Source organism: Pseudophryne corroboree, chromosome 11 (assembly GCF_028390025.1).
Source record: "Pseudophryne corroboree isolate aPseCor3 chromosome 11, aPseCor3.hap2, whole genome shotgun sequence".
Lineage (NCBI taxonomy): Eukaryota > Metazoa > Chordata > Amphibia > Anura > Myobatrachidae > Pseudophryne > Pseudophryne corroboree.
Window position 1 is genome coordinate 138627855 of NC_086454.1, and position 24785 is coordinate 138652639.

Below are 24785 nucleotides of genomic sequence, written 5' to 3' on the forward strand. Positions count from 1 at the left end.
TATATATATATATATATATATATACATACACACACACACACACACATTATATATATATATATATATATATATATATATATATGTTTGTGTATAATATATATACAGTTGTGCTCATAAGTTTACATACCCTAGCAGAATTTGTGACTTTCTGGCCATTTGTCAGAAAATCTGAATGATAACTCACAAACTTTTCTCTCACTTGTGGTTAGTGGTTGATTGAAGCCATTTATTGTCAAACAACTGTGTTTACTCTTTTTAAATCATAATGACAACAGAAACTACCCAAATGACCCTGATCAAAAGTTTACATACCCTGGAGATTTTGGCCTGATTAACATGCACACAGGTTGACACAAACGGGTTTGAATGGCTACTAAAGGTAACCATCCTCACCTGTGATCTGTTTGCTTGTAATCAGTGTGTGTGTATAAAAGGTCAGTGAGTTTCTGGACTCCTGAAAGACCCTTGCATCTTTCATCCAGTGCTGCACTGACGTGTCTGGATTCTGAGTCATGGGGCATGCAAAAGAATTGTCAAAGGATCTGCGGGAAAAGGTAATTGAACTGTATAAAACAGGAAAGGGATATAAAACGATATTGAAGCAATTGAGAATGCCAATCAGCAGTGTTCAAACTCTAATTAAGAAGTGGAAAATTAGGGATTTTGTGGAAACCAAATCACGGTCAGGTAGACCAACAAAAATTTCAGCCACAACTGCCAGGAAAATTGTTCAGGATGCAAAGAAAAATCCACAAATAACTTCAGCTGAAGTACAGGACTCTCTGAAAAAAAGTGGTGTGGTTGTTTCAAGATGCACAATAAGGAGGCATTTGAAGAAAAATGGGCTGCATGGTTGAGTCGCAGGAAGAAAGCCATTACTACGCAAATGCCACAAAGCATTCTGCTTACAATACTCCAAACAGCACAGAGACATGCCTCAAAACTTCTGGAACAAAGGTGGTCATTCCGAGTTGTTCGCTCGTTGCCGATTTTCGCTATGTTGCGATTTGTTGCAAAATGCGCATGCGCAAGGCACGCAGGGCGCATGCGCTTAGTTAGCTAAAAACTTAGTAGATTTGCTGTTGTTCGTGCAGCGCTTTTCAGTCGCACTACTGATCGGTGAGTGATTGACAGGAAAGGGGCGTTTCTGGGTGGTAAATGAGCATTTTTCGGGAGTGTGCTAAAAAACGCAGGCGTGTCAGAGAAAAACGCGGGAGTGTCTGGAGAAACGGGGGAGTGGCTGGCCGAACGCAGGGCGTGTTTGTGACGTCAAACCAGGAACTAAACGGACCGAGCTGATCGCAATCTAGGAGTAGGGCTGGAGCTACTCAGAAACTGCAAGGAATTATTTATTAGCAATTCTGCTACTCTTTCGTTCGCTATTCTGCTAAGCTAAGATACACTCCCAGAGGGCGGCGGCCTAGCGTGTGCAATGCTGCTAAAAGCAGCTAGCGAGCGAACAATTCGGAATGACCACAAAAGTCATTTGGAGTGATGAGACCAAAATTTAACTTTTTGGCCACAACCATAAACGTTACATTTGGAGAGGAGTCAACAAGTCCTATGATGAAAGATACACCATTCCTACTGTGAAACACAGAGGTGGATCGATGATGTTTTGGGATGTGTGAGCTACAAAGGCACTGGAAACTTGGTCAAAATTGATGGCAAGATGAATGCAGCATATTCTCAGAAAATACTGGAGGAAAATTTGCACTCATCAGCCTGGAAGCTGCGCATGGGACGTACTTGGACGTTCCAACATGACAATGATCCAAAACACAAGGCCAAGTCGACCTGTCATTGGCTATAGCAGAATAAAGTGAATGTTCTGGAGTGGCCATCTTAGTCTCCTGACCTCAATATCATTGAGCCACTCTGGGGAGATCTCAAACGTGCAGTGCCAGATTAAGGTCCACATGGGCCTGGAGCTGACATTTAGCAAGGGCCTATTGTGTACATTGGCAGGAGGTGTGACAAGCGCTGCGGTGGTGTGATTAGTGATGTGGGTGTGTGACCAGTGTGGTGTGGGTGTGGTCTAAATAGGGGGTGTGGCTATCACGATGGAGGTCAAAGCTAGTGCCTACCTTCAACCACTTAATAGTGATGCTATAACAAGAAAACGTTTGTAACCACCATATGATACAGAGAATCAGTGACCACCATATGATACAGAAAGCATCTCAGTGACCACCTTATGATACCGAGAGCATCTAAGTGACCAGCATCTAATACAGAGAGCATCGCAGTGACCACCATATGATACAGAGCGCTGTATCAACATGCAAAGAAGATGGAAAGGGGAGAAACGATGGGGCAAAACAGAGCAAGTGTGGAAAGATTAGAAAAGAGGGGGGCAATACAGAGGAGATAGGGAAAGGGGAGCAGAGACAGGGGCAAAACAGAGCAAACAGGGAATTGAGGGCTCATAGAATACAGTTACTGATACAGATACTTATTGACAAAGACACCACTTAAGGCCCGTACACACTGGTCGATATATCGGCCGTTCTCTTGAACGGCCGATACATCGCGGGACCGTCGGCCAGTGTGTACGGGCGATACGTCTGTGAACTCCGTCGTTCACAGACGTATCGCGTCGGCTGCGCAGCACAGCCGACGGCCAATATATCTAACGATATATTGGCGCGTCGCTGTGTGTGTTCGGGGCGGTCGTCCGACCGCCCGTACACATGCTGCGGCGGCCGGCGTGATTGACAGGTGAACTGGGCGGGCGCCCACCCAGTTCATGACGTCAGTCCCCGACGGATCGGGCAGTGTGTATGCACAGCACACTGCCCGATCCGTACATAGATATATCTGCAGATCAATTGATCTGCAGATATATCTACTAGTGTGAACCCACCTTTACCGACATAGGCATCTCTTACTGAAACAGGCTCACTTGCAGACAGACACCACTTACCAACAGACACCCCTTACTGACACAAATACAGATATAGACTGAAGACCTTACTGACACACAGACCACCTACTGACACAGACTTACTGATACCACTTACTGACACAGACACTGCTTACTGACAGATATCACTTATGGACACAGGCACCCCTTACTGACATATTCCACTTACTGACACACCTTACTAACACAAACATTTATTGACACAGACACCACTTACTGACAGATGGCACTTACGGACACAGACACCACTTATTGGCACATAAATACATAATAACAGACACTCCTTACTGACAAAGATACAACTTATACCCCTTTCACACCAGCCAAAATGGTCTGAAAGAGGTATTAGTGACACAAACACTCTTACTGGCAGGGATAGGGATGACATGAGATATTGTGGGGCCTGGGACAGAATAAATAGGTAACCCCCCCTGAACCACATGGTCTCACACATGCATATGCTGCCCCATAGCCATATTTCCCTCTGTCTCTGTTACACCTCCCACATTACCCTCTGCCTCAGTGACATGGCCACATTGACCTGTCTCTCAGTGTTCCCCCTCACCACATTCCCCTCTCTTAGTGACTGCTCACACATTCCTCCCTGTGTCAGTGACACCCATTTTCCTGTCTCTCAGTGACCCTCCTCCCCACATTCCCCCGTCTCTCAGTGACTGCTCCCACATTCCTCCCTGTGTCCGTGACACCCCATTTTCCTGTATCTCAGCGACCCTCCTCCCCACATTCCCGTCTCTCAGTGACTGCTCACACATTCCTCCCTGTGTCAGTGACACCCCATTTTCCTGTCTCTCAGTGACCCTACTCCCCACATTCCCCTGTCTCTCAGTGACTGCTCCCACATTCCTCCCTGTGTCAGTGACACCCCATTTTCCTGTCTCTCAGCGACCCTCCTCCCCACATTCCCCTGTCTCTCAGTGACTGCTCCCACATTCCTCCCTGTGTCAGTGACACCCCATTTTCCTGTCTCTCAGCGACCCTCCTCCCCACATTCACCTGTCTCTCAGTGACCCCCACAAACATTCCCCTCTGTCTGTCAGTGACCACCACAGACATAGTCACATTCCCCTCTGTTTCTCAGTGACATTCCCCCTCACACACTCACATTCCCCTCTGAGCGGCAACATTAATACAAAGGTCCTCACCAGTGAAAAGATGTTGGCCGCTGTGCACTGTCCTGGCCCAGGGACATCTCAGGCATCCACAGATTACACATGGTACACTGCCAGGCTGTCTGGGAGTACAATAGTGGGTGGTTACTGGGCCACATCTAAGCTGGAAGATAAGCTCTGGCCCGGACGGGCCAGAGCTTAAGTGCAGTATCAACCCTACTATAGGAGCCAGAGGAAGCCCCCCTTTCTACCCAGGCCAGGTACTCCTGTCTGGCAGCCCCCCACCCCTGATGGCGCCCCTGAACATGGATATCCCTTACTGACAGATACCACTTACTGACACAGACAACACTTACCTATACAGACATCTCTAATGGACACAAATAGCCCTTACGGACACAGACACCTCTTACTGACATAGACACCCCTTACTGACAGACACACTTACTGACACAAACACACTGATATACACTTACTGACACACCTTACTGACACACACACTTACATACAGACACTCCTTACTGATACAAACATTTAGTGACAGATACCACTTAATAACACAGAAAACCCTTACTGACACAGACGCCACTTACTGACATAGATGCCACATATTGGAACATACAAAATTACTGACAGGCACGCCTTACTGACACAGATACAACTTACTGACACAGACCACTTACTGAGACACCACATACTGTCACAGACACACTTACTGAGACACCCCTTACTGACACAGACACTACTTACTGACAGATAACACTTACTGGCACATACATACATACTTACTAACACACACCCCTTACTGACACAGGTACAACTTACTGATACAGATACCCCTTACAGACACACATGACACAGATGCCGCTTACTAACACAGATAAACTAACTGCCTCAGACACCACTTACTGACAGACACTACTGACACACACAACACAAACTTACTGACACAGTCACCACTTACTGATAGACATTACTTACTGACATACACGCACAACACAGACACTACTTACTGACACACACAGATACAACACAATACTTACTGACACAGACACCACTTACTGACAGACACTACTTACTAACACACACACAACGCAAAATGTACTGACACAGATACCACTTATTGACAGACACTACTTACTGACACACACAACGAAAAACGTACTGACAGACACTACTTACTAACACACACAAAACTTACTGACACAGACACCAGTAACTGACAGACACCACTTACTGACACACACACACACACACACACAACATAAAACTTACTGACACACACCACTTACTGACAGACACTACTTACTGACACCAGTGACGTAAGTTCATACCAAGTACCCCCACCCCCTCCACAGCATTGGTGACCCCCATATGCTACTGATAGCATCGTCACCTCCATATTGTAACAACAGCATCGGTGACCCACAGATACTACAGGCAGCATTAGTGGTCGCCACATACTATATCCCCCAATCTAATAAAAAAAGTTTGGATTTATCTTGGGAGTATCAAGCCAAGCGAAGTGTGTAGAAGAAAGGGCATGGAAAAATGCAATAAAATGCCAATTTAACCCCTCCCACAGATCAAAAGTATACTCATCCTTTGGGGGAAGGGGGGGGGGGGGGGGTACAGGGTGACACACACACAGAGGTGGAGAGTGTACAGTGTGACATACATGGGGGGACTGGGAGCACAGGGTGTCAAACACACAGGTGTAGGAGGTGTAAACTGTGTCATACACAGGTGGTATGGGGGTACAAAATGTCATACACACAGGGTAGGGGGGTGCAGGGTGACATACACACAAAGGTAGCAGGTACAGGATACAGGGGGTTACACACCAGGGTGAAGGGAGGTACAGGGGGTTACACACACACACAATGGTAGGGGTACAGGGCAGTAACACACAGGAGTGGTGCGGGGGGAGGGTTAGCTGGGTACAGGACTACCTGGTCACTCACTGCACTGTGTCCAATCCCAACCTTGCAAGTGGTGAGCTGCATGGTGTCATTGGGAGGCCAACGGATCCAGGTGCAGGTCGAAGAGGAGGTCAGCGGCAGGAGGATCCACGCTGGACGCGGAGTTCACCAAGCGCCAGCTGCTATGCTGTCCTATGGTGTTGCCCGGCCTGTAGTGCGAGGTTGAGTTTAGGACACTGGAACAGTGTTTGCTATGGAGAGGCGGACCTCTGCTTCACCGCAGCTGCTGGAGGAGGGAGAATGCCGGGACTGCGCGGGAGGAGGGCAGCAGCTTAGTGATCTGTCCTGCCGGTGGCCGCCTGAACGAAGCGGCGTGTATACATTTGCCAGCCAGCCGAGCCTCGCTCGGCACCTGCACTCCCTCCCACTGCAGACTCAGAGCTGTCCTGCCGGCTGCTGCCTGATCTCAGCTGAGACGGGCAGCTAAAATCATAACAGAGCAGTCGGCAGGTGCCCCTACCTACTGAACCACCATCACTCTAAGGGCCGTCTCTGAGACAGCGGTGGCACAATGGCCGTGACGAGATCCCGGAACTGACAGCAGCAGCAACGGCAGGTGTGCTACCACTCAGCGCTCACTGCTGAAATGGTTAGCGGCGCGCCAGTTACACACAGCAGTTATAGATGGACTCATATATGGATTCATGTATAACCTCAGTGTCTGCTCTTCTGTGCCCCTCTGATGGCTAACACCCGGCGGCAAATGCCTTCATTGCCTCTGGGAGTTACGCCACTGACTGACACAGACACACAACACTTACTGACACAGATAGCACATACTGACAGACACTACTTATTGACACAAACTTACTGACACACACCACTTACTGACACAGATACCACATACTGACAGACACTATTTACTGACACACACACACACACACACCATAAAACCTACTGACACACACCACTTACTGACACAGATAGCACATACTGACAGATACTATTTACTGACACACACCACTTACTGACACAGATAGCACATACTGACAGACACTATTTACTGACACACACAACACAAATCTTACTGACACACACCACTTACTGACACAGATACCACATACTGACACATACTATTTACTGACACACAATACAAAACTTACTGACACAGATAGCACATACTGACAGATACTATTTACTGACACACACAACACAAAACTTACTGACACACACCACTTACTGACACAGATAGTAAATAGTCTGTTAGTATGTGCTGACACACACAACACTTACTGACACACACCACTTACTGACAGACACTTCTTACTGACACACACACACACACACACACACACACACACACACACATGCAGCACTTACTGACATAGACACCACTTACAGAGGAGACCTCAGGGCCTGGTGTGAAAGACAGCTATCCTAAAGGCAGCAGCCCCTCCCCCTCTTTCATGAGGCATTTTCCTGTTGGGAAGCTGCAGCGGGGATGATGAGCAAAGCATGTATTTCATATTGGCAGGGGGCGGAGCCTCGGGTGAATGAGGGCGGAGCTTCAGACGGAACGGGGGCGGAGCTTCAGGCGGACCCAGGGGCAGAGCCTAAAATGGGTACAGGAAAGGAAAGCCACTGGCAGCGGTAGGTTTAGTTACGAGAGCCGTGGTGATGAGGGTGAATGGGCAGCCGGAGGTGAGTGCGCTGCTGTGTGTGATCTGTGATGACAGGAAATATATTTTTTCCTGTGATCACTGGCTGCACTGCACTGCAGGGAACTCTGTGGGCCTATTTTCAATGGGAGGCTTGGAGCTGCAGCTCCATCCGCCCCATTGTTAATCCGGCCCTGCAAACGTGCAGTTCATGCAAGACAGCCCAAGAATTTACAGGAACTGGAGGCTTTTTGCCAAGAAGAATGGGCAGCTTTACCATCTGAGAAAATAAAGAGCCCCATCCACAACTACCACAAAAGACTTCAAGCTGTCATTGATGTTAAAGGGGACAATACACGGTACTAAGAACTGGGGTATGTAAACTTTTGATCAGGGTCATTTGGGTAGTTTCTGTTGTCATTATGATTTAAAAAGAGTAAACACAGTTGCATACCTCCCAACTTTCTAAATATTGAAAGAGGGACGCACGCGCAATCGCGAGCCACGCCCCGTTTTGGTCACTGAGGGGGCATGCCCAGCGCTCCGTGAGCTGCTGGTATGCCCCCTCTCCTCCTGTCTCCATTGAATAGAAGCTGTGCGCACGCGCACAGCGTCTATTCACCGCTGCTCTGCTAAGCAGGGCAGCGATGACAGGAGCCTCCCAACTGCAGTTATGTTATACTGCAGCAGCTTTGTGTTATCCTGACGACGGGACCATAATAGGTCCAGAAACCCTCTCCAGAGTCACTTTATTAGTTGTGCTAGTGATTTAATTAATGAAATATATTCAAGGCAGTATATTCCATCTGAGTACAGTGGGAAAACAGAGAGAAAATGGGGCACTGTGGCATTATATGAACTAGGGTTTTTCTGTGGCATAATGTGAATTGGGGTCACTACAGTGCGTTTAACATATTTGTGCTGTTGGGAGTATTTACATACTACGCTTTTAGCAACATAGCATATTACAATGACAATTTAACAGACAACCTACCGCATTAAACAAGGGGACCAGTCACTCCCCCCCAAATATACATCTGCTACCCTATACACAGGTCACAGTAACCACCCGGTGTAGTGTTGTGTAGTTTCAGTGCTCCTTCATATGGATTGATGCCTGTCCTTGTGAAACTCCTGTTCTTGCCCCATTCAGATGCTTAATTGGAATACGTGTGGAAAAGGAGCTAGAGTGCAAATAACTTTGGAGAAGCAAAGTGGTCTCAGCCTTACTTATACCCCTTTCACACCACACAAACAACCCGGTATCACCCCGGCATATTGCCGGGTCGACACGGGTCAGTGTGCGGTGTGAAAGCGCCATGTCGGATTTCCCAGGTCGCCTGACCCGGTAATTCAACCCGGGTTATCAGCAGTGTTATTCCCGGGTTGAATACCGGGTCAGTGTGGCTCTGTAAACGGATTCTCGGGTCGAGCCGATACGGGACCCACGTACAAGATAGGGAGAGGCGGCACTGAGATGAGCTCACCCCCCCCGCTTCCGGCTCCACCCCCCACCGCTTTTGCAGCCGACCCAGCATATTGCCGGGTCTGGAAGCCATCAGAAAGAGGTAGGAGAGTCTCCAGTGCAGGATCGCACCCGGGAATGACCCGTTTCCAATTTACGGGTGGGATCTGGCATTAGAGAAATGAAAGGGGTATTGGGGGGTCATTCAGACCTGATCGCTGCTGTGCGTTTTCGCACAGCAGGCAATCAGATCCAAACTGTGCATGCATATGCACCGCAATGCGCAGGCACGACAGATGGCTGCACAGGGGATCGCCGGTCAGCGACGGGTTTCTGCAAAGGATTCATTCGCACGGGCGTTCGCAAGGAGATTGACAGGAAGAGGGCGTTTGTGGGTGGCAACTGACCGTTTTCAGGGAGTGTTTGGAAAGAACCAGTGTCTTCTTTTCTCTTCCAGCCAGTATCGCCAGGGAATAGAGCATGGGTCAGATGCCACAATGATGTTTGTTTTTAACTGGACCAAAAAATATTTTCTATTACCATGATAAGTGGTGAGCCAATATTGATAAATAGGGCCCTTGATGTCTAAGCAGTTTTTTTCAGTTATTTTCATCAATTCCCCTTCAGAAAATAAGAATGTACTTACCGATAATTCTATTTCTCATAGTCCGTAGTGGATGCTGGGAACTCCGAAAGGACCATGGGGAATAGCGGCTCCGCAGGAGACTGGGCACAAAAGTAAAAGCTTTAAGACTAGCTGGTGTGCACTGGCTCCTCCCCCTATGACCCTCCTCCAAGCCTCAGTTAGGATACTGTGCCCGGACGAGCGTACACAATAAGGAAGGATTTTGAATCCCGGGTAAGACTCATACCAGCCACACCAATCACACCGTACAACCTGTGATCTGAACCCAGTTAACAGCATGATAACAGAGGAGCCTCTGAAAAGATGGCTCACAACAATAATAACCCGATTTTTTAACTATGTACAAGTATTGCAGACAATCCGCACTTGGGATGGGCGCCCAGCATCCACTACGGACTATGAGAAATAGAATTATCGGTAAGTAAATTCTTATTTTCTCTGACGTCCTAGTGGATGCTGGGAACTCCGAAAGGACCATGGGGATTATACCAAAGCTCCCAAACGGGCGGGAGAGTGCGGATGACTCTGCAGCACCAAATGAGAGAACTCCAGGTCCTCCTCAGCCAGGGTATCAATTTTGTAGAATTTTACAAACGTATTTGCTCCTGACCAAGTAGCTGCTCGGCAAAGTTGTAAAGCCGAGACCCCTCGGGCAGCCGCCCAAGATGAGCCCATCTTCCTTGTGGAGTGGGCATTTACATATTTTTGGCTGTGGCAGGCCTGCCACAGAATGTGCAAGCTGAATTGTACTACAATTCCAATGAGCAATAGTCTGCTTAGAAGCAGGAGCACCCAGCTTGTTGGGTGCATACAGGATAAACAGCAAGTCAGATTTTCTGACTCCAGCCGTCCTGGAAACATATATTTTCAGGGCCCTGACAACGTCTAGCAACCTGGAGTCCTCCAAGTCCCTAGTAGCCGCAGGCACCACAATAGGCTGGTTCAGGTGAAACGCTGAAACCACCTTAGGGAGAAACTGAGGACGAGTCCTCAGTTCCGCCCTGTCCGAATAGAAAATCAGATAAGGGCTTTTACAGGATAAAGCCGCCAATTCTGACACGCGCCTGGCCCAGGCCAGGGCCAACAGCATGACCACTTTCTATGTGAGATATTTTAACTCCACAGATTTAAGTGGTTCAAACCAATGTGACTTTTTGGAACCCAAAAACTACATTGAGATCCCAAGGTGCCACTGGAGGCACAAAAGGAGGCTGTATATGCAGTACCCCTTTTACAACGTCTGAACTTCAGGGACTGAAGCTAGTTCTTTTTGGAAGAAAATTGACAGGGCCGAAATTTGAACCTTAATGGACCCCAATTTCAGGCCCATAGACACTCCTGTTTGCAGGAAATGTAGGAATCGACCCAGTTGAATTTCCTCCGTCGGGCCTTACTGGCCTCGCACCATGCAACATATTTTTGCCAAATGCGGTGATAATGTTTTGCGGTTACATCCTTCCTGGCTTTGATCAGGATAGGGATGACCTCATCCGGAATGCCTTTTTTTCCTTCAGGATCCGGCGTTCAACCGCCATGCCATCAAATGCAGTCGCGGTAAGTCTTGGAACAGACAGGGTCCTTGCTGAAGCAGGTCCCTTCTTAGAGGTAGAGGCCACGGATCCTCCGTGAGCATCTTTTGAAGTTACGGTTACCACGTCCTTCTTGGCCAATCCGGAGCCACGAATATAGTGCTTACTCCTCTCCATCTTATCAATCTCAGTACCTTGGGTATGAGAGGCAGATGAGGGAACACATACACTGACTGGTACACCCACGGTGTTACCAGAGCGTCTACAGCTATTGCCTGAGGGTCCCTTGACCTGGTGCAATACCGGTCGAGTTTTTCCCAACGGTTTATAATCATGTGGAAGATTTCTGGGTGAAGTCCCCACTCTCCCGGGTGGAGGTCGTGTCTGCTGAGGAAGTCTGCTTCCCAGTTGTCCACTCCCGGAATTGCTGACAGTGCTATCACATGATTTTCCGCCCAGCGAAGAATCCTTGCAGCTTCTGCCATTGCCCTCCTGCTTCTTGTGCCACCCTGTCTGTTTACGTGGGTGACTGCCGTGATGTTGTCCGACTGGATCAACACCGGCTGACCTTGAAGCAGAGGTCTTGCTAAGCTTAGAGCATTGTAAATGGCCCTTAGCTTCAGGATATTTATGTGAAGTGATGTATCCAGGCTTGACCATAAGCCCTGGAAATTCCTTCCCTGTGTGACTGCTCCCCAGCCTCGCAGGCTGGCATCCGTGGTCACCAGGACCCAGTCCTGAATGCCGAATCTGCGGCCCTCTAGAAGATGAGCACTCTGCAACCACCACAGGAGGGACACCCTTGTTCTTGGTGACAGGGTTATCCGCTGATGCATCTGAAGATGCGACCCGGACCATTTGTCCAGCAGGTCCCACTGGAAAGTTCTTGCGTGGAATCTGCCGAATGGGATTGCTTCGTAGGAAGCTACCATTTTACCCAGAACCCTTGTGCATTGATGCACTGAGACTTGGCTCGGTTTTAGGAGGTTCCTGACTAGCTCGGATAACTCCCTGGCTTTCTCCTCCGGGAGAAACACCTTTTTCTGGACTGTGTCCAGGATCATCCCTAGGAACAGAAGACGAGTCGTCGGAACCAGCTGCGATTTTGGAATATTGAGAATCCAATCGTGCTGCCGCAACACTACCTGAGATAGTGCTACACCGACCTCCAACTGTTCCCTGGATCTTACCCTTATCAGGGAATCGTCCAAGTAAGGGATAACTAAAATTCCCTTCCTTCGAAGGAATATCATCATTTCGGCCATTACCTTGGTAAAGACCCGGGGTGCCGTGGACCATCCATACGGCAGCGTCTGAACGGATAGTGACAGTTCTGTACCATAAACCTGAGGTACCCTTGGTGAGAAGGGTAAATTTGGACATGAAGGTAAGCATCCTTGATGTCCCGAGACATCATGTAGTCCCCTTCTTCCAGGTTCGCAATCACTGCTCTGAGTGACTCAATCTTGAATTTGAACCTCTGTATGTAAGTGTTCAAAGATTTTAGATTTAGAATCGGTCTCACCGAGCCGTCCGGCTTCGGTACCACAACAGTGTGGAATAATACCCCGTTCCCTGTTGCAGGAGGGGTACCTTGATTATCACCTGCTGGGAATACAGCTTGTGAATGGCTTCCAAAACTGTCTCCCTGTCAGAAGGAGACATCGGTAAAGCCGACTTTAGGAAACGGCGAGGGGGAGACGTCTCGAATTCCAATTTGTACCCCTGAGATATCACCTGAAGGATCCAGGGGTCTACTTGCGAGTGAGCCCACTGCGCGCTGAAATTCATTGAGACGGGCCCCCCACCGTGCCTGATTCTGCTTGTAAAGCCCCAGCGTCATACTGAGGGCTTGGCAGAGGCGGGAGAGGGTTTCTGTTCCTGGGAACTGGCTGATTTCTGCAGCCTTTTTCCTCTCCCTCTGTCACGGGGCAGAAATGAGGAACCTTTTGCCCGCTTGTCCACGAAAAGACTGCGCCTGATAATACGGCGTCTTCTCATGTTGAGAGGTGACCTGGGGTACAAACGTGGATTTCCCAGCTGTTGCCGTGGCCACCAGGTCTGAAAGACCGACCCCAAATAACTCCTCTCCTTAATAAGGCAATACTTCCAAATGCCGTTTGAAATCCGCATCACCTGACCACTGTCGTGTACATAACCCTCTACTGGTAGAAATGGACAACGCACTTAGACTTGATGCCAGTCGGCAAATATTCCGCTGTGCATCACGCATATATAGAAATGCATCTTTTAAATGCTCTATAGGCAAAAATATACTGTCCCTATCTAGGGTATCAATATTTTCAGTCAGGGAATCCGACCACGCCAACCCAGCACTGCACATCCAGGCTGAGGCGATTGCTGGTCGCAGTATAACACCAGTATGTGTGTAAATACATTTTAGGATACCCTCCTGCTTTCTATCAGCAGGATCCTTAAGGGCGGCCATCTCAGGAGAGGGTAGAGCCCTTACAAGCGTGTGAGCGCTTTATCCACCCTAGGGGGTGTTTCCCAACGCACCCTAACCTCTGGCGGGAAAGGATATAATGCCAATAACATTTTAGAAATTATCAGTTGTTATCGGGGGAAACCCACGCATCATCACACACCTCATTTAATTTCTCAGATTCAGGAAAACTACAGGTAGTTTTTCCTCACCGAACATAATACCCCTTTTTGGTGGTACTCGTATTATCAGAAATGTGTAAAACATTTTTCATTGCCTCAATCATGTAACGTGTGGCCCTACTGGAAGTCACATTTGTCTCTTCACCGTCGACACTGGAGTCAGTATCCGTGTCGGCGTCTATATCTGCCATCTGAGGTAACGGGCGCTTTAGAGCCCCTGACGGCCTATGAGACGTCTGGACAGGCACAAGCTGAGTAGCCGGCTGTCTCATGTCAACCACTGTCTTTTATACAGAGCTGACACTGTCACGTAATTCCTTCCAACAGTTCATCCACTCAGGTGTCGACCCCCTAGGGGGTGACATCACTATTACAGGCAATCTGCTCCGTCTCCACATCAGTTTTCTCCTCATACATGTCGACACAAACGTACCGACATACAGCACACACACAGGGAATGCTCTGATAGAGGACAGGACCCCACTAGCCCTTTGGGGAGACAGAGGGAGAGTTTGCCAGCACACACCAGAGCGCTATATATATACAGGGATAACCTTATATAAGTGTTTTTCCCCTTATAGCTGCTGTATTGTTTATACTGCGCGTAATTAGTGCCCCCCTCTCTTTTTTAACCCTTTCTGTAGTGTAGTGACTGCAGGGGAGAGCCAGGTAGCTTCCCTCCAACGGAGCTGTGAGGGAAAATGGCGCCAGTGTGCTGAGGAGATAGGCTCCGCCCCCTTATCGGCGGCCTTATCTTCCGTTTTTCTATGTATCCTGGCAGGGGTTAAATGCATCCATATAGCCCAGGAGCTATATGTGATGTATTTTTTTTGCCATATAAGGTATTTTTATTGCGTCTCAGGGCGCCCCCCCCCCAGCGCCCTGCACCCTCAGTGACCGGAGTGTGAAGTGTGCTGAGAGCAATGGCGCACAGCTGCGGTGCTGTGCGCTACCTTATTGAAGACAGGACGTCTTCTGCCGCCGATTTTCCGGACCTCTTCTGCTCTTCTGGCTCTGTAAGGGGGACGGCGGCGCGGCTCTGGGACCCATCCATGGCTGGGCCTGTGATCGTCCCTCTGGAGCTAATGTCCAGTAGCCTAAGAAGCCCAATCCACTCTGCACGCAGGTGAGTTCGCTTCTTCTCCCCTTAGTCCCTCGATGCAGTGAGCCTGTTGCCAGCAGGACTCACTGAAATTAAAAAACCTAATTTAAACTTTTACTCTAAGCAGCTCAGGAGAGCCACCTAGATTGCACCCTTCTCGTTCGGGCACAAAAATCTAACTGAGGCTTGGAGGAGGGTCATAGGGGGAGGAGCCAGTGCACACCAGCTAGTCTTAAAGCTTTTACTTTTGTGCCCAGTCTCCTGCGGAGCCGCTATTCCCCATGGTCCTTTCGGAGTTCCCAGCATCCACTAGGACGTCAGAGAAATAGCTGTTATCATTAATGGAATGTGAGAGCTTGTTGTCATAACTTAAAAAACTATGTCACATTAAAAGAACTAATTTTGTATATTGATCATTTGAAATAAAAATATCACAGAGGAAAGCATTCTAGTGTGGAATCTGTTATTCAGTAACATGAGAGAACTGGTCACTCATTGAAGGGTTTTTGCAAGGTGTTGTATACATCTTAACATTATAAAAGAACAGTCACATTGTATATATTAAGATATGCGCCATGTAAAGCCAGATAGTGTGGTCATCTACTGCAAAAACATTGCACAATGATGGTTTAGATCTTTGGGCATGGGGCCTAATTCAGACTCGATCACACAGTCTGAAGCCCTCTGGGGAGTTTGCATGCGCAGCGGGCGCACTGCGCACCCCGTAAAGCCCAGTGAGATGCGAAAGCATCTCAGGGCTGCGATCGGCTCTGCCTAATTGACAGGCAAAGGCGGACGCGGGGTGGGTGAGGGCGTGCCAGGTGGGGCACGGTCTGGACAACGCAGGCTTGTATGGACAGTTGCGGTGGCTGCGTGACATCACGAGCCAGAGAGCGGCGGGTAGCCGCCTGCCAATGCAGACAGGCTGCCCAGGCAGGGAGCTACTCTCGGCGGGTGCAAAAGCATCGCCGCAGTGCAATGCTTTCACACCCGTGCGGGGGGAGGGGGGGCCAGGGCTTGACATGCTGAGCAGACTAGACCTGTGCTGGACGTCCCCCCGCATATCTGAGAATCTGATCGTAGATGTTCTAAATTTAGCACATCTACGGTCAGCTCTGAATCACCCCCATGGAGTGGCTAATAAATATAATGATTGAAAAAATGTTTCAGAAGTGAGCAAAAAAGTGGCTCTGAAGTTTTACCTTTTCTGAAAGTTTTTCGCCTTCTTCTTTCTTTCCATTTATCCTCGCTACTTTTCTTAGGTCACTCAGAGCTTGATGAGATCGACCGTTTACTATAAGCCAACGGGCAGATTCTGGCACCCACCTGTGGGCACACAAATCACTGAAGGGTCTATTTACGAAGCCTTGGAGAGTGAGAAAGTACCAGCCACTCAGCTTCTACCTGCCATGTTACAAGCTGTGTTTGCAAAATGACAGGAGCTGGTTGGTTGGTACTTTATCTCTGTCAACTTTATCTCTCTCCAAGGCTTAGTAAATAGACCCCTGAGTTATTCTTCAGAGGAAAGCTAAATGTGGCTCTTCAAGTAAACATCACAGACTGACATTTATGGAATCTCCCACCTTACCATGAGGTCAGGAAGAAGAAGTAGTATGGTGCAGACACAGAGAACTGCAGCCATCGCCAGTCTCTAATCCCATATGCAAATCCTGCTAGTAGAAGTTGTCCTAAGGTAAAACTGTAGGCAAAAAATGTGCCAACCACGGTGCGTCCATTGGGTGGCATCCATTCTAGTGCTACAAGGGAAACAAAAGAAATTTGGTATTTACAGTACAAAAAAAACCCCTAACATTTCTGAATACAGATAAAGAGCCTGGATCGCTATTATAACACTGTATGACATACAATACTGTAAGCATAGTATTTGAGACAAATACATAGCTCTGAGAATAGTGATCTATATTTACTCTCAGATTTGACCCTGCTTGTAATACATTGGCAATATATAAATACATAATAATAATAATAATAATAATAATAATAATAATAATAATATTGGCAGACAAGCCTATGGGGGAGTCCAATTAGCCGCAAAAGTGTTGCAGGCGTGAAAAACAGGTGTTTTCTGCATTTTTTTAATCACCATATCTAATTAGGTCCCGCAAAAAACACCTGTTTTTCAGCGAAAATACATAAGTACCGCAAAAAGTCGGGGACCTATGTATTATTGCGGCACTTATCGCAGCTCTAGGGGGCACTTTTTGCAGATAATGCTTTACGTGTCTGAAGCACGTGAAGCATAATCCATGTTAAGTGATGGCATCCGAGGTAGGAGCACGCTGCAATGAGGCTAAATGGATAGCCCCTGGCGAACCAATTAGCCGCAGTTAATTACCATGGCAAATTGGATACCCCCTTATAAAGAGGGTGTTTGGCACATTAAGGGTGGTATCCAATTAGCCAATGTAATTGTGCATGCAAAATAGGTTCTCAGGGGGCAATCCTGTAGGCCCTGACAGCCGCCACTTATTGGGGATTGGTTTCGCCTGCCTCAGGCAGGCAGGCAAAGCCAAATCCTCAATAACGGACTCTTTGCTGTGATAAGTGGCGCAAAATACATAGCTCCATGACTTTTTGTGGATCCTATTGTCAAAGTCAAAAATATTACAAACACACAACATACAAACTCCAAATAGAGTGGCCTCTGTTCGTGCGCGTAACCGCTGTGCGTACGCATACACGCTCGTTACGTACACAGGTTATATACGGTAGCATATGCATTTGCACAGGAAAGCCACAAAGACATATATAATATCTTATTCATATAGTACATGAGTCTCCATATACATTGTCAGCAACTTGCATACACTTTAAAGGTAAAACAACGGAGCTATTCATCTTTACATGGTGTGAGGGGATGGAGCAGTGTTAGGACTTAGTGTTTGGTATCCAGATGTGCAGTATTTTATGATCTACATTCCGGTGGCTATTTACAGTTTATTGCATGTTTCTGCGTATAGATATATGCAGAAATGTAATATTCGCAAACTGCTAATGTACTGTACTTATGATATTCAGCGGGAAACTAGAGGCTAACATCTGCAAGTACACCTGGACCAAGCATCGCCCATTTATTCAAACCAACCTATGACCCCTCATGTACTGTAAATGACTTGCCCCCTGACCTATGAAAGAAGAGCTTACATTCCCCTTTGTACTGTATTTGGACAAACTGTATAAAAGAGATGCCTCCTGACCAGGCTCAGCCCCTATTCTCTGAGGTCATTTTGCCAAGACTGACTGAGGCCTGGATCCAGGAGCGCTCGTGTTTAAACGTATGTATTATTGGTTGTAGCTCTTCTCTGTATATTGTTGCACCTTTTATCTGTATATTCTCAAGTAAATACTGTTGATGCATTGGACCACAACATTACATTTAACTACTAGTGTCGCATTCCATTCTTGTTTGGGGCAAAGTGTATTCAGCCGCACGTGTCACTATATCGTGCGCATAACGTGTCGGCGTGTATACGCAACGTATATACTAGAGATGAGCGGATTCGGTTTTACTCGGTTTTACTCGGTTCTCAAAACCGAATCTTATTGGCTATCCAAAACACGTGACATCCGTGAGCCAATAAGATGTCGTTTTGAGAACCGAGTAAAACCGAGTAAAACCGAATCCGCTCATCTCTAGTATATACACAATTTAGCTGTTATATGTTTATGATTAGCGTCCGCAGCGGCTCAAACCACAGTGTGCGTATGTATTGCTTTTCTTTGTAAGTTAAACGAACTTAACACTATGTATTTTCGCAAGAAAAACGGGGTGATGTAATTGGATGCTGGTGGAAAAAACATTGGTGATAAAATGAAAAAAAAAATTGCAAAAAAAAAAAATCAGATTTTTTTTGTGGCCGTGCCATTATCGTGGCTAATTATATGCCCCCTTAAGAATGTTATATTTAAATAATTTCAGATTTGCATTATCAGCTGTAGTTTCGTGCAGAGAACGTAGCTGCTTATATACTCAGTGAGATGGTGTTGAGAGTAATCCCAGAGAAGGCAATCCCGCAGAGACACCGGAAGGTACAATAAGTCACAAAGCTTGGTAGGAAAGCAACACATGTTCCAGAAACTGCCATCATGAGATACGAACCAATAAGAATGGCCTTTCTACCAAACCTAATAAAGACAAACATATGCATCTATTATTCGATCAAATTAATATAGCAATTAATATAATAACAAAAACAGTATCTATCTCTACCATTCTATTGTAACAAAGTTTATCTTATGTACACTTTTTTTTTATTATTATTATTATTATTACTAAATATTTTACTTACAATGACTTAATGTATTGCTTTTAAGCAATTTTCATGAAGATAGGGTTGTCAATTTTTCTTCCACTTGGATAAGATACATATGAGTTTGATATCTGCATCTGGGAAGCAACCATGGGGCTAATTCCAAGTTGATCGCAGCAGGATTTTTGTTAGCAATTGGGCAAAACCATGGCCCTCATTCCGAGTTGTTCGCTCGGTAATTTTCTTCGCATCGCAGCGATTTTCCGCTAATTGCGCATGCGCAATGTTCGCACTGCGACTGCGCCAAGTAAATTTGCTATGAAGATTGGTATTTTACTCACGGCATTACGAGTTTTTTTCTTCGTTCTGGTGATCGGAGTGTGATTAACAGGAAGTGGGTGTTTCTGGGCAGAAACTGACCGTTTTATGGGAGTGTGTAAAATAACGCTGCCGTTTCTGGGAAAAACGCGGGAGTGGCTGAAGAAACGGGGGAGTGTCTGGGCGAACGCTGGGTGTGTTTGTGACGTCAAACCAGGAACGACAAGCACTGAACTGATCGCACTGGAAGAGTAAGTCTCGAGCTACTCAGAAACTGCACAGAGAAATCTTTTTGCAATATTGCAAATCTTTCGTTCGCAATTCTGCTAAGCTAAGATTCATTCCCAGTAGGCGGCGGCTTAGCGTGTGCAATGCTGTTAAAAGCAGCTAGCGAGCGAACAACTCGGAATGAGGGCCAATGTGCACTGCAGGGGAGGCAGATATAACATGTGCAGAGAGAGTAAAGGGGGGTACTCACGGGAGAGATGTGTGCTGAGCGATCTTAACACAGACCGCTCAGCACACATCTCTCACCCCGCTCAGCACAGCGCGATGTGCTGAGCGAGGGGGAAAGCCGACGGGGGGCCGCTCACTTCACACAACGGTGAAGTGAGCGACCCGCTAGATTGAGCCTGCATGCAGGCTCAATCTAGCACCGGCGATAGCGATGAGCGGGGCCGCGCATCGCTATCGCTGGGGGGCATACACACGGCAGATCCGTGCTTAAAATCTAAGCAATCTAGCAAGATTGCTTAGATTTTGAGCACGGATCTCTCCGTGTGTACCCCCCTTTAGATTTGGGTGGGGTGTGTTCAATCTGCACTCTAATTTGCAGTGTAAAAATAAAGGAGCCAGTATTTACCCTGCACAGAAACAAAATAACCCACCCAAATCTAACTCTTTCTGCACATGTTATATCTGCCTCCCCTGCAGTGCATATGGTTTTGCGCAATTGCTAAAAAAAATCCTGGTGCGATCAACTTGAAATTACCCCCTAAGTGTAGTATCCATGGGCAACAAAAAAATACTTTCAAAACTTTCAAAACACAGAGGGAAGAAAGGATAATAAACCCCAAAATAAAGTAAAGGCTTCATGGTTAATAAGTACAACCCAAAAGAATCAAAGTAAACTAAATAAAGGAAATCCCTTTATTCTAAACATTATAAATTGTTTTGTATTTTCCATTATTAACTTGATTTTTATATATTTTCATGACGTGGTTAATGTTTTGTGCCCTGATGGTCTATAAGTTATTTCTTATGTTAGCCATACAAACAATTAAAAAATAGCTATATGTATGCCTAATTATGCCATCCATAAGTTAAATACAAGCCACCATTTTCCTTATTGTAAAAGTTGGTCATGAATGCTGTAAATTGAAAGGTCAAGTAAACAGCTTTGGTCCTACTTGAGGAAAAATTTATGGAGGAAAAAAAAAAAAGAGAGACTGCTGATCCTAACCTACAGTTGAAGTGGGACCATCTGACCTTGAACAGGAGATGTAGTAGCTCCTCCAGATTGGGTGCCAATTGTATGGGTCTTACACCCACCGGCATTTTCCTTCCCGCAAAAGTGCTAGAAGTTTACAGCTATTCAGATGGTGCCACTAATCATTAATTTCATGAGTATCACTTAGATTTTAATGGTGCTCCTCCGGACCTTCAAGGGGTGAAAAAATGCAGTTCTTGACATATATAAAAAATAGGATTTTAATACCTACCGGTAAATTATTTTCTCCTAGTCCATAGAGGATGCTGGGGTCCACTTCAGTACCATGGGGTATAGGCGGTTCCGCAGGAGCCATGGGCACTTTAAGACTTTTCAAGGGTGTGAACTGGCTCCTTCCTCTATGCCCCTCCTTCAGACCTCAGTATAGGAACTGTGCCCAGGGAGACGGACATTTCGAGGAAAGGATTTACTTTTCATTTAACGGTGAGATTCATACCAGCTCACACCTCAACCATGCCGCACAACATGGCATTCAACATAACACACGCCAACAGGCATGAACCACTTGCAGCAACATGCTGAAAATAACTGTAACACAACACTTGTGTAACTACAACAAAGTAACTACTGCAGGTAAAGTACGCACTAGGGTGGTCATTCCGAGTTGTTCGCTCGTTGCCGATTTTTGCTATATTGCGATCAGTCGCTTACTGCGCATGCGCAAGGTTCGCAGAGGGCATGCGGTTAGTTATTTTACACAAAAGTTTGGTATTTTACTCACGGCATAGCGAGGATTTTTCATCGTTCTGGTGATCGTAGTGTGATTGACAGGAAGTGGGTGTTTCTGGGCAGAAACTGGGCGTGTATGAAAAAACGCTGGAGTTTCTGGGAAAAACGCGGGAGTGTCTGAAGAAACGGGGGAGTGTCTGGGCGAACGATGGGTGACGTCAAACCAGGAACGAAACTGACTGAACTGATCGCAATGGCTGAGTAAGTCTGGAGCTACTCAGAAACTGCTAAGAAATTTCTATTCGCAATTCTGCGACTCTTTCGTTCGCAATTCTGCTAAGCTAACATACACTCCCAGAGGGCGGCGGCTTAGCGTGTGCAATGCTGCTAAAAGCAGCTAGCGAGCGAACAACTCAGAATGAGTGCCTGGGTTGGGTGCCCAGTATCCTCTATGGACTAGGAGAAAAGGATTTACCGGTAGGTATTAAAATCCTATTTTCTCATACGTCCTAGAGGATGCTGGGGTCCACTTCAGTACCATGGGGTTATACCAAAGCTCCAGTACCGGCGGGAGTGTGCGGATGACCCTGCAGCCCCGATTGACCAAACTTGAGGTCCTCATCGGCCAAGGTGTCAAACTTGTAGAACTTAGCAAACGTGTTTGACCCTGACCAAGTAGCTGCTCAGCAAAGTTGTAATGCAGAGACCCCCCGGGCAGCCGCCCAGGATGAGCCCACCTTTCTAGTAGAATAGGCATTTACCGACTTCGGTATCGTCAATCCTGCCGTGGAATGAGCGTGCTGAATCGTCCCTCTGATCCAGCGCGCAATAGTCTGCTTAGAAGCAGGTCACCCAATCTTGTTGGGAGCATACAGGACAAACAGAGCCTCTATTTTCCGTATCCGAGCTGTTCTTGTGACATAAATTTTCAACGCTCTAACCACATCAAGAGACTTTGACTCAGTGAAAATGTCAGTAGCCACTGGCACCACAATAGTTTGGTTCATATGAAAAGACCAAACCACCTTTGTAAGAAATTGTTGGCGAGTTCTCAACTCTGCCCTATCTTCATGGAAGATCAGGTAAGGGCTTTTGTGAAACAAGGCCCCCAACTCAGACACCCGCCTTGCGGATGCCAATGCCAAAAGCATCACCATTTTCCAAGTGAGAAACTTCAATTCTATCTCTTGTAGAGGTTCAATCCAATCCGATTGAAGGAAATGCAACACCACATTAAGGTCCCATGGTGCCACTGGAGGCACAAAGGGGGCCTGGATGTGCAGCACCCCTTTCACGAACGTCTGAACTTCTGGAAGGGCGGCCAATTGTTTTTGAAAGAAAACTGACAAAGCCGAAATCTGGACCTTGATTGAACCCAATCTTAGGCCCGCATCCACACCAGCCTGCAGAAAATGGAGAAAACGTCCCAACTGAAACTCCTCCGTAGGAGACTTTTCTCCAAATACGGTGGTAATGTTTAGACGTTACTCCTTTCCTGGCCTGAATAAGAGTGGGGATGACTTCTTTGGGAATACCCTTTCGGGCTTGGATCCGGCGTTCAACAGCCATGCCGTCAAACGTAGCGGCAGTAAATCTTGATACACACATGGCCCCTGCTGTAGCAGGTCCTCGCGAGTTGGAAGAGGCCGAGGATCTTCTATAAGCAACTCCTGAAGATCTGGATACCAAGCCCTCCTTGGCCAGTCTGGGGCAATGAGGATTGCTTGAACCCTTGTTCTTCTTATGATTTTTAGAACTTTCGGTATCAGTGGAAGTGGAGGGAAGACATATACCGACCGAAACCAGTGCATCCACTGCTATTGCTTGAGGGTCTCTCGACCTGGAACAATATCTCTGAAGCTTCTTGTTGAGACGAGATGCCATCATGTCTACTTGAGGAACTCCCCAAAGACTTGTCACCTCTGTGAAGACTTCTTGGTGGAGGCCCCACTCTCCTGGATGGAGATCGTGTCTGCTGAGGAAGTCTGCTTCCCAGTTGTCCACTCCCGGAATGAAAATTGCTGACAGAGCTCTTGCATGCCTTTCTGCCCAGAGGAGGATCTTTGTCACCTCTGCCATTGCCGCTCTGCTTTTCGTTCCGCCTTGATGGTTTATGTATGCGACTGCTGTTACATTGTCCGACTGGATCTGCACGGGTTGATCTTGAAGAAGATGTACCGCTTGTAGAAGGCCGTTGTAAATGGCTCTCAATTCCAGAATGTTTATGTGAAGGCAGGTTTCCTGACTTGACCATTTTCCTTGGAAGCGTTCCCCCTGTGTGACTGCTCCCCAGCCTCGGAGACTTGCATCCGTGGTTACTAGGACCCAGTCCTGAATCCCAAACCTGCGTCCCTCTAGTAGGTGAGAACTGTGTAGCCACCACAGGAGCAAAATCCTGGCTTTGGAGGACAGTATTATCTTCCGGTGCATGTGTAGGTGGGATCCGGATCACTTGTCCAACAGGTCCCACTGGAATACTCTGGCATGGAATCAGACAAACTGTATGGCCTCGCAGGCCGCCACCATTTTCACCAACAACCAAATGCATTGATGTATTGACACTCTTGTTGGTTTCAAAATTAGTTTGACCATTCTCTGGATTTCCAGAGCCTTTTCTACTGGAAGAAATACTCTCTGTACTTCTGTGTCCAGTATCATCCCCAGAAAGGACAATCTTGTCGTCGGTTCCAATTGTGACTTCGGAAAATTCATGATCCAACCGTGTTGTTGGAGTACTGACAGGGAGAGTGCAATGTTCTGCACCAACCGTTTCCTGGATTTCGCTTTTATCAGGAGATCGTCCAGGTAAGGTATTATATTGACTCCTTGTTGTCAAAGGAGGACCATCATCTCTGCCATCACCTTGGTTAATACCCTCAGTGCCGTGGAGAGCCCGAACGGCAATGTCTGGAACTGGTAATGGCAATCCTGTACTGCGAATCTCAGATAAGCTTGGTGAGGAGGATAAATGGGAACATGCAAGTAAGCATCTTTTATGTCTACTGACACCA

At 47.1% G+C, this 24785-nt stretch overlaps 1 protein-coding gene across 2 annotated transcripts in view; it reads right to left on the minus strand.

The window, feature by feature from the left end:
* Positions 1-24785, minus strand: part of LOC134969129 (solute carrier family 22 member 6-A-like) — a 252681-nt gene that overhangs the window by 74675 nt on the left and 153221 nt on the right. For both annotated transcript variants that reach the window (XM_063944858.1, XM_063944857.1), the window contains 3 exons: positions 18998-19152; positions 16595-16763; positions 16209-16332 (listed from right to left, as the gene is read on the minus strand). In XM_063944858.1, the coding sequence (XP_063800928.1) occupies positions 16209-16332; positions 16595-16763; positions 18998-19152 (448 nt within the window). The remainder of the gene's footprint in view (positions 1-16208; positions 16333-16594; positions 16764-18997; positions 19153-24785) is intronic.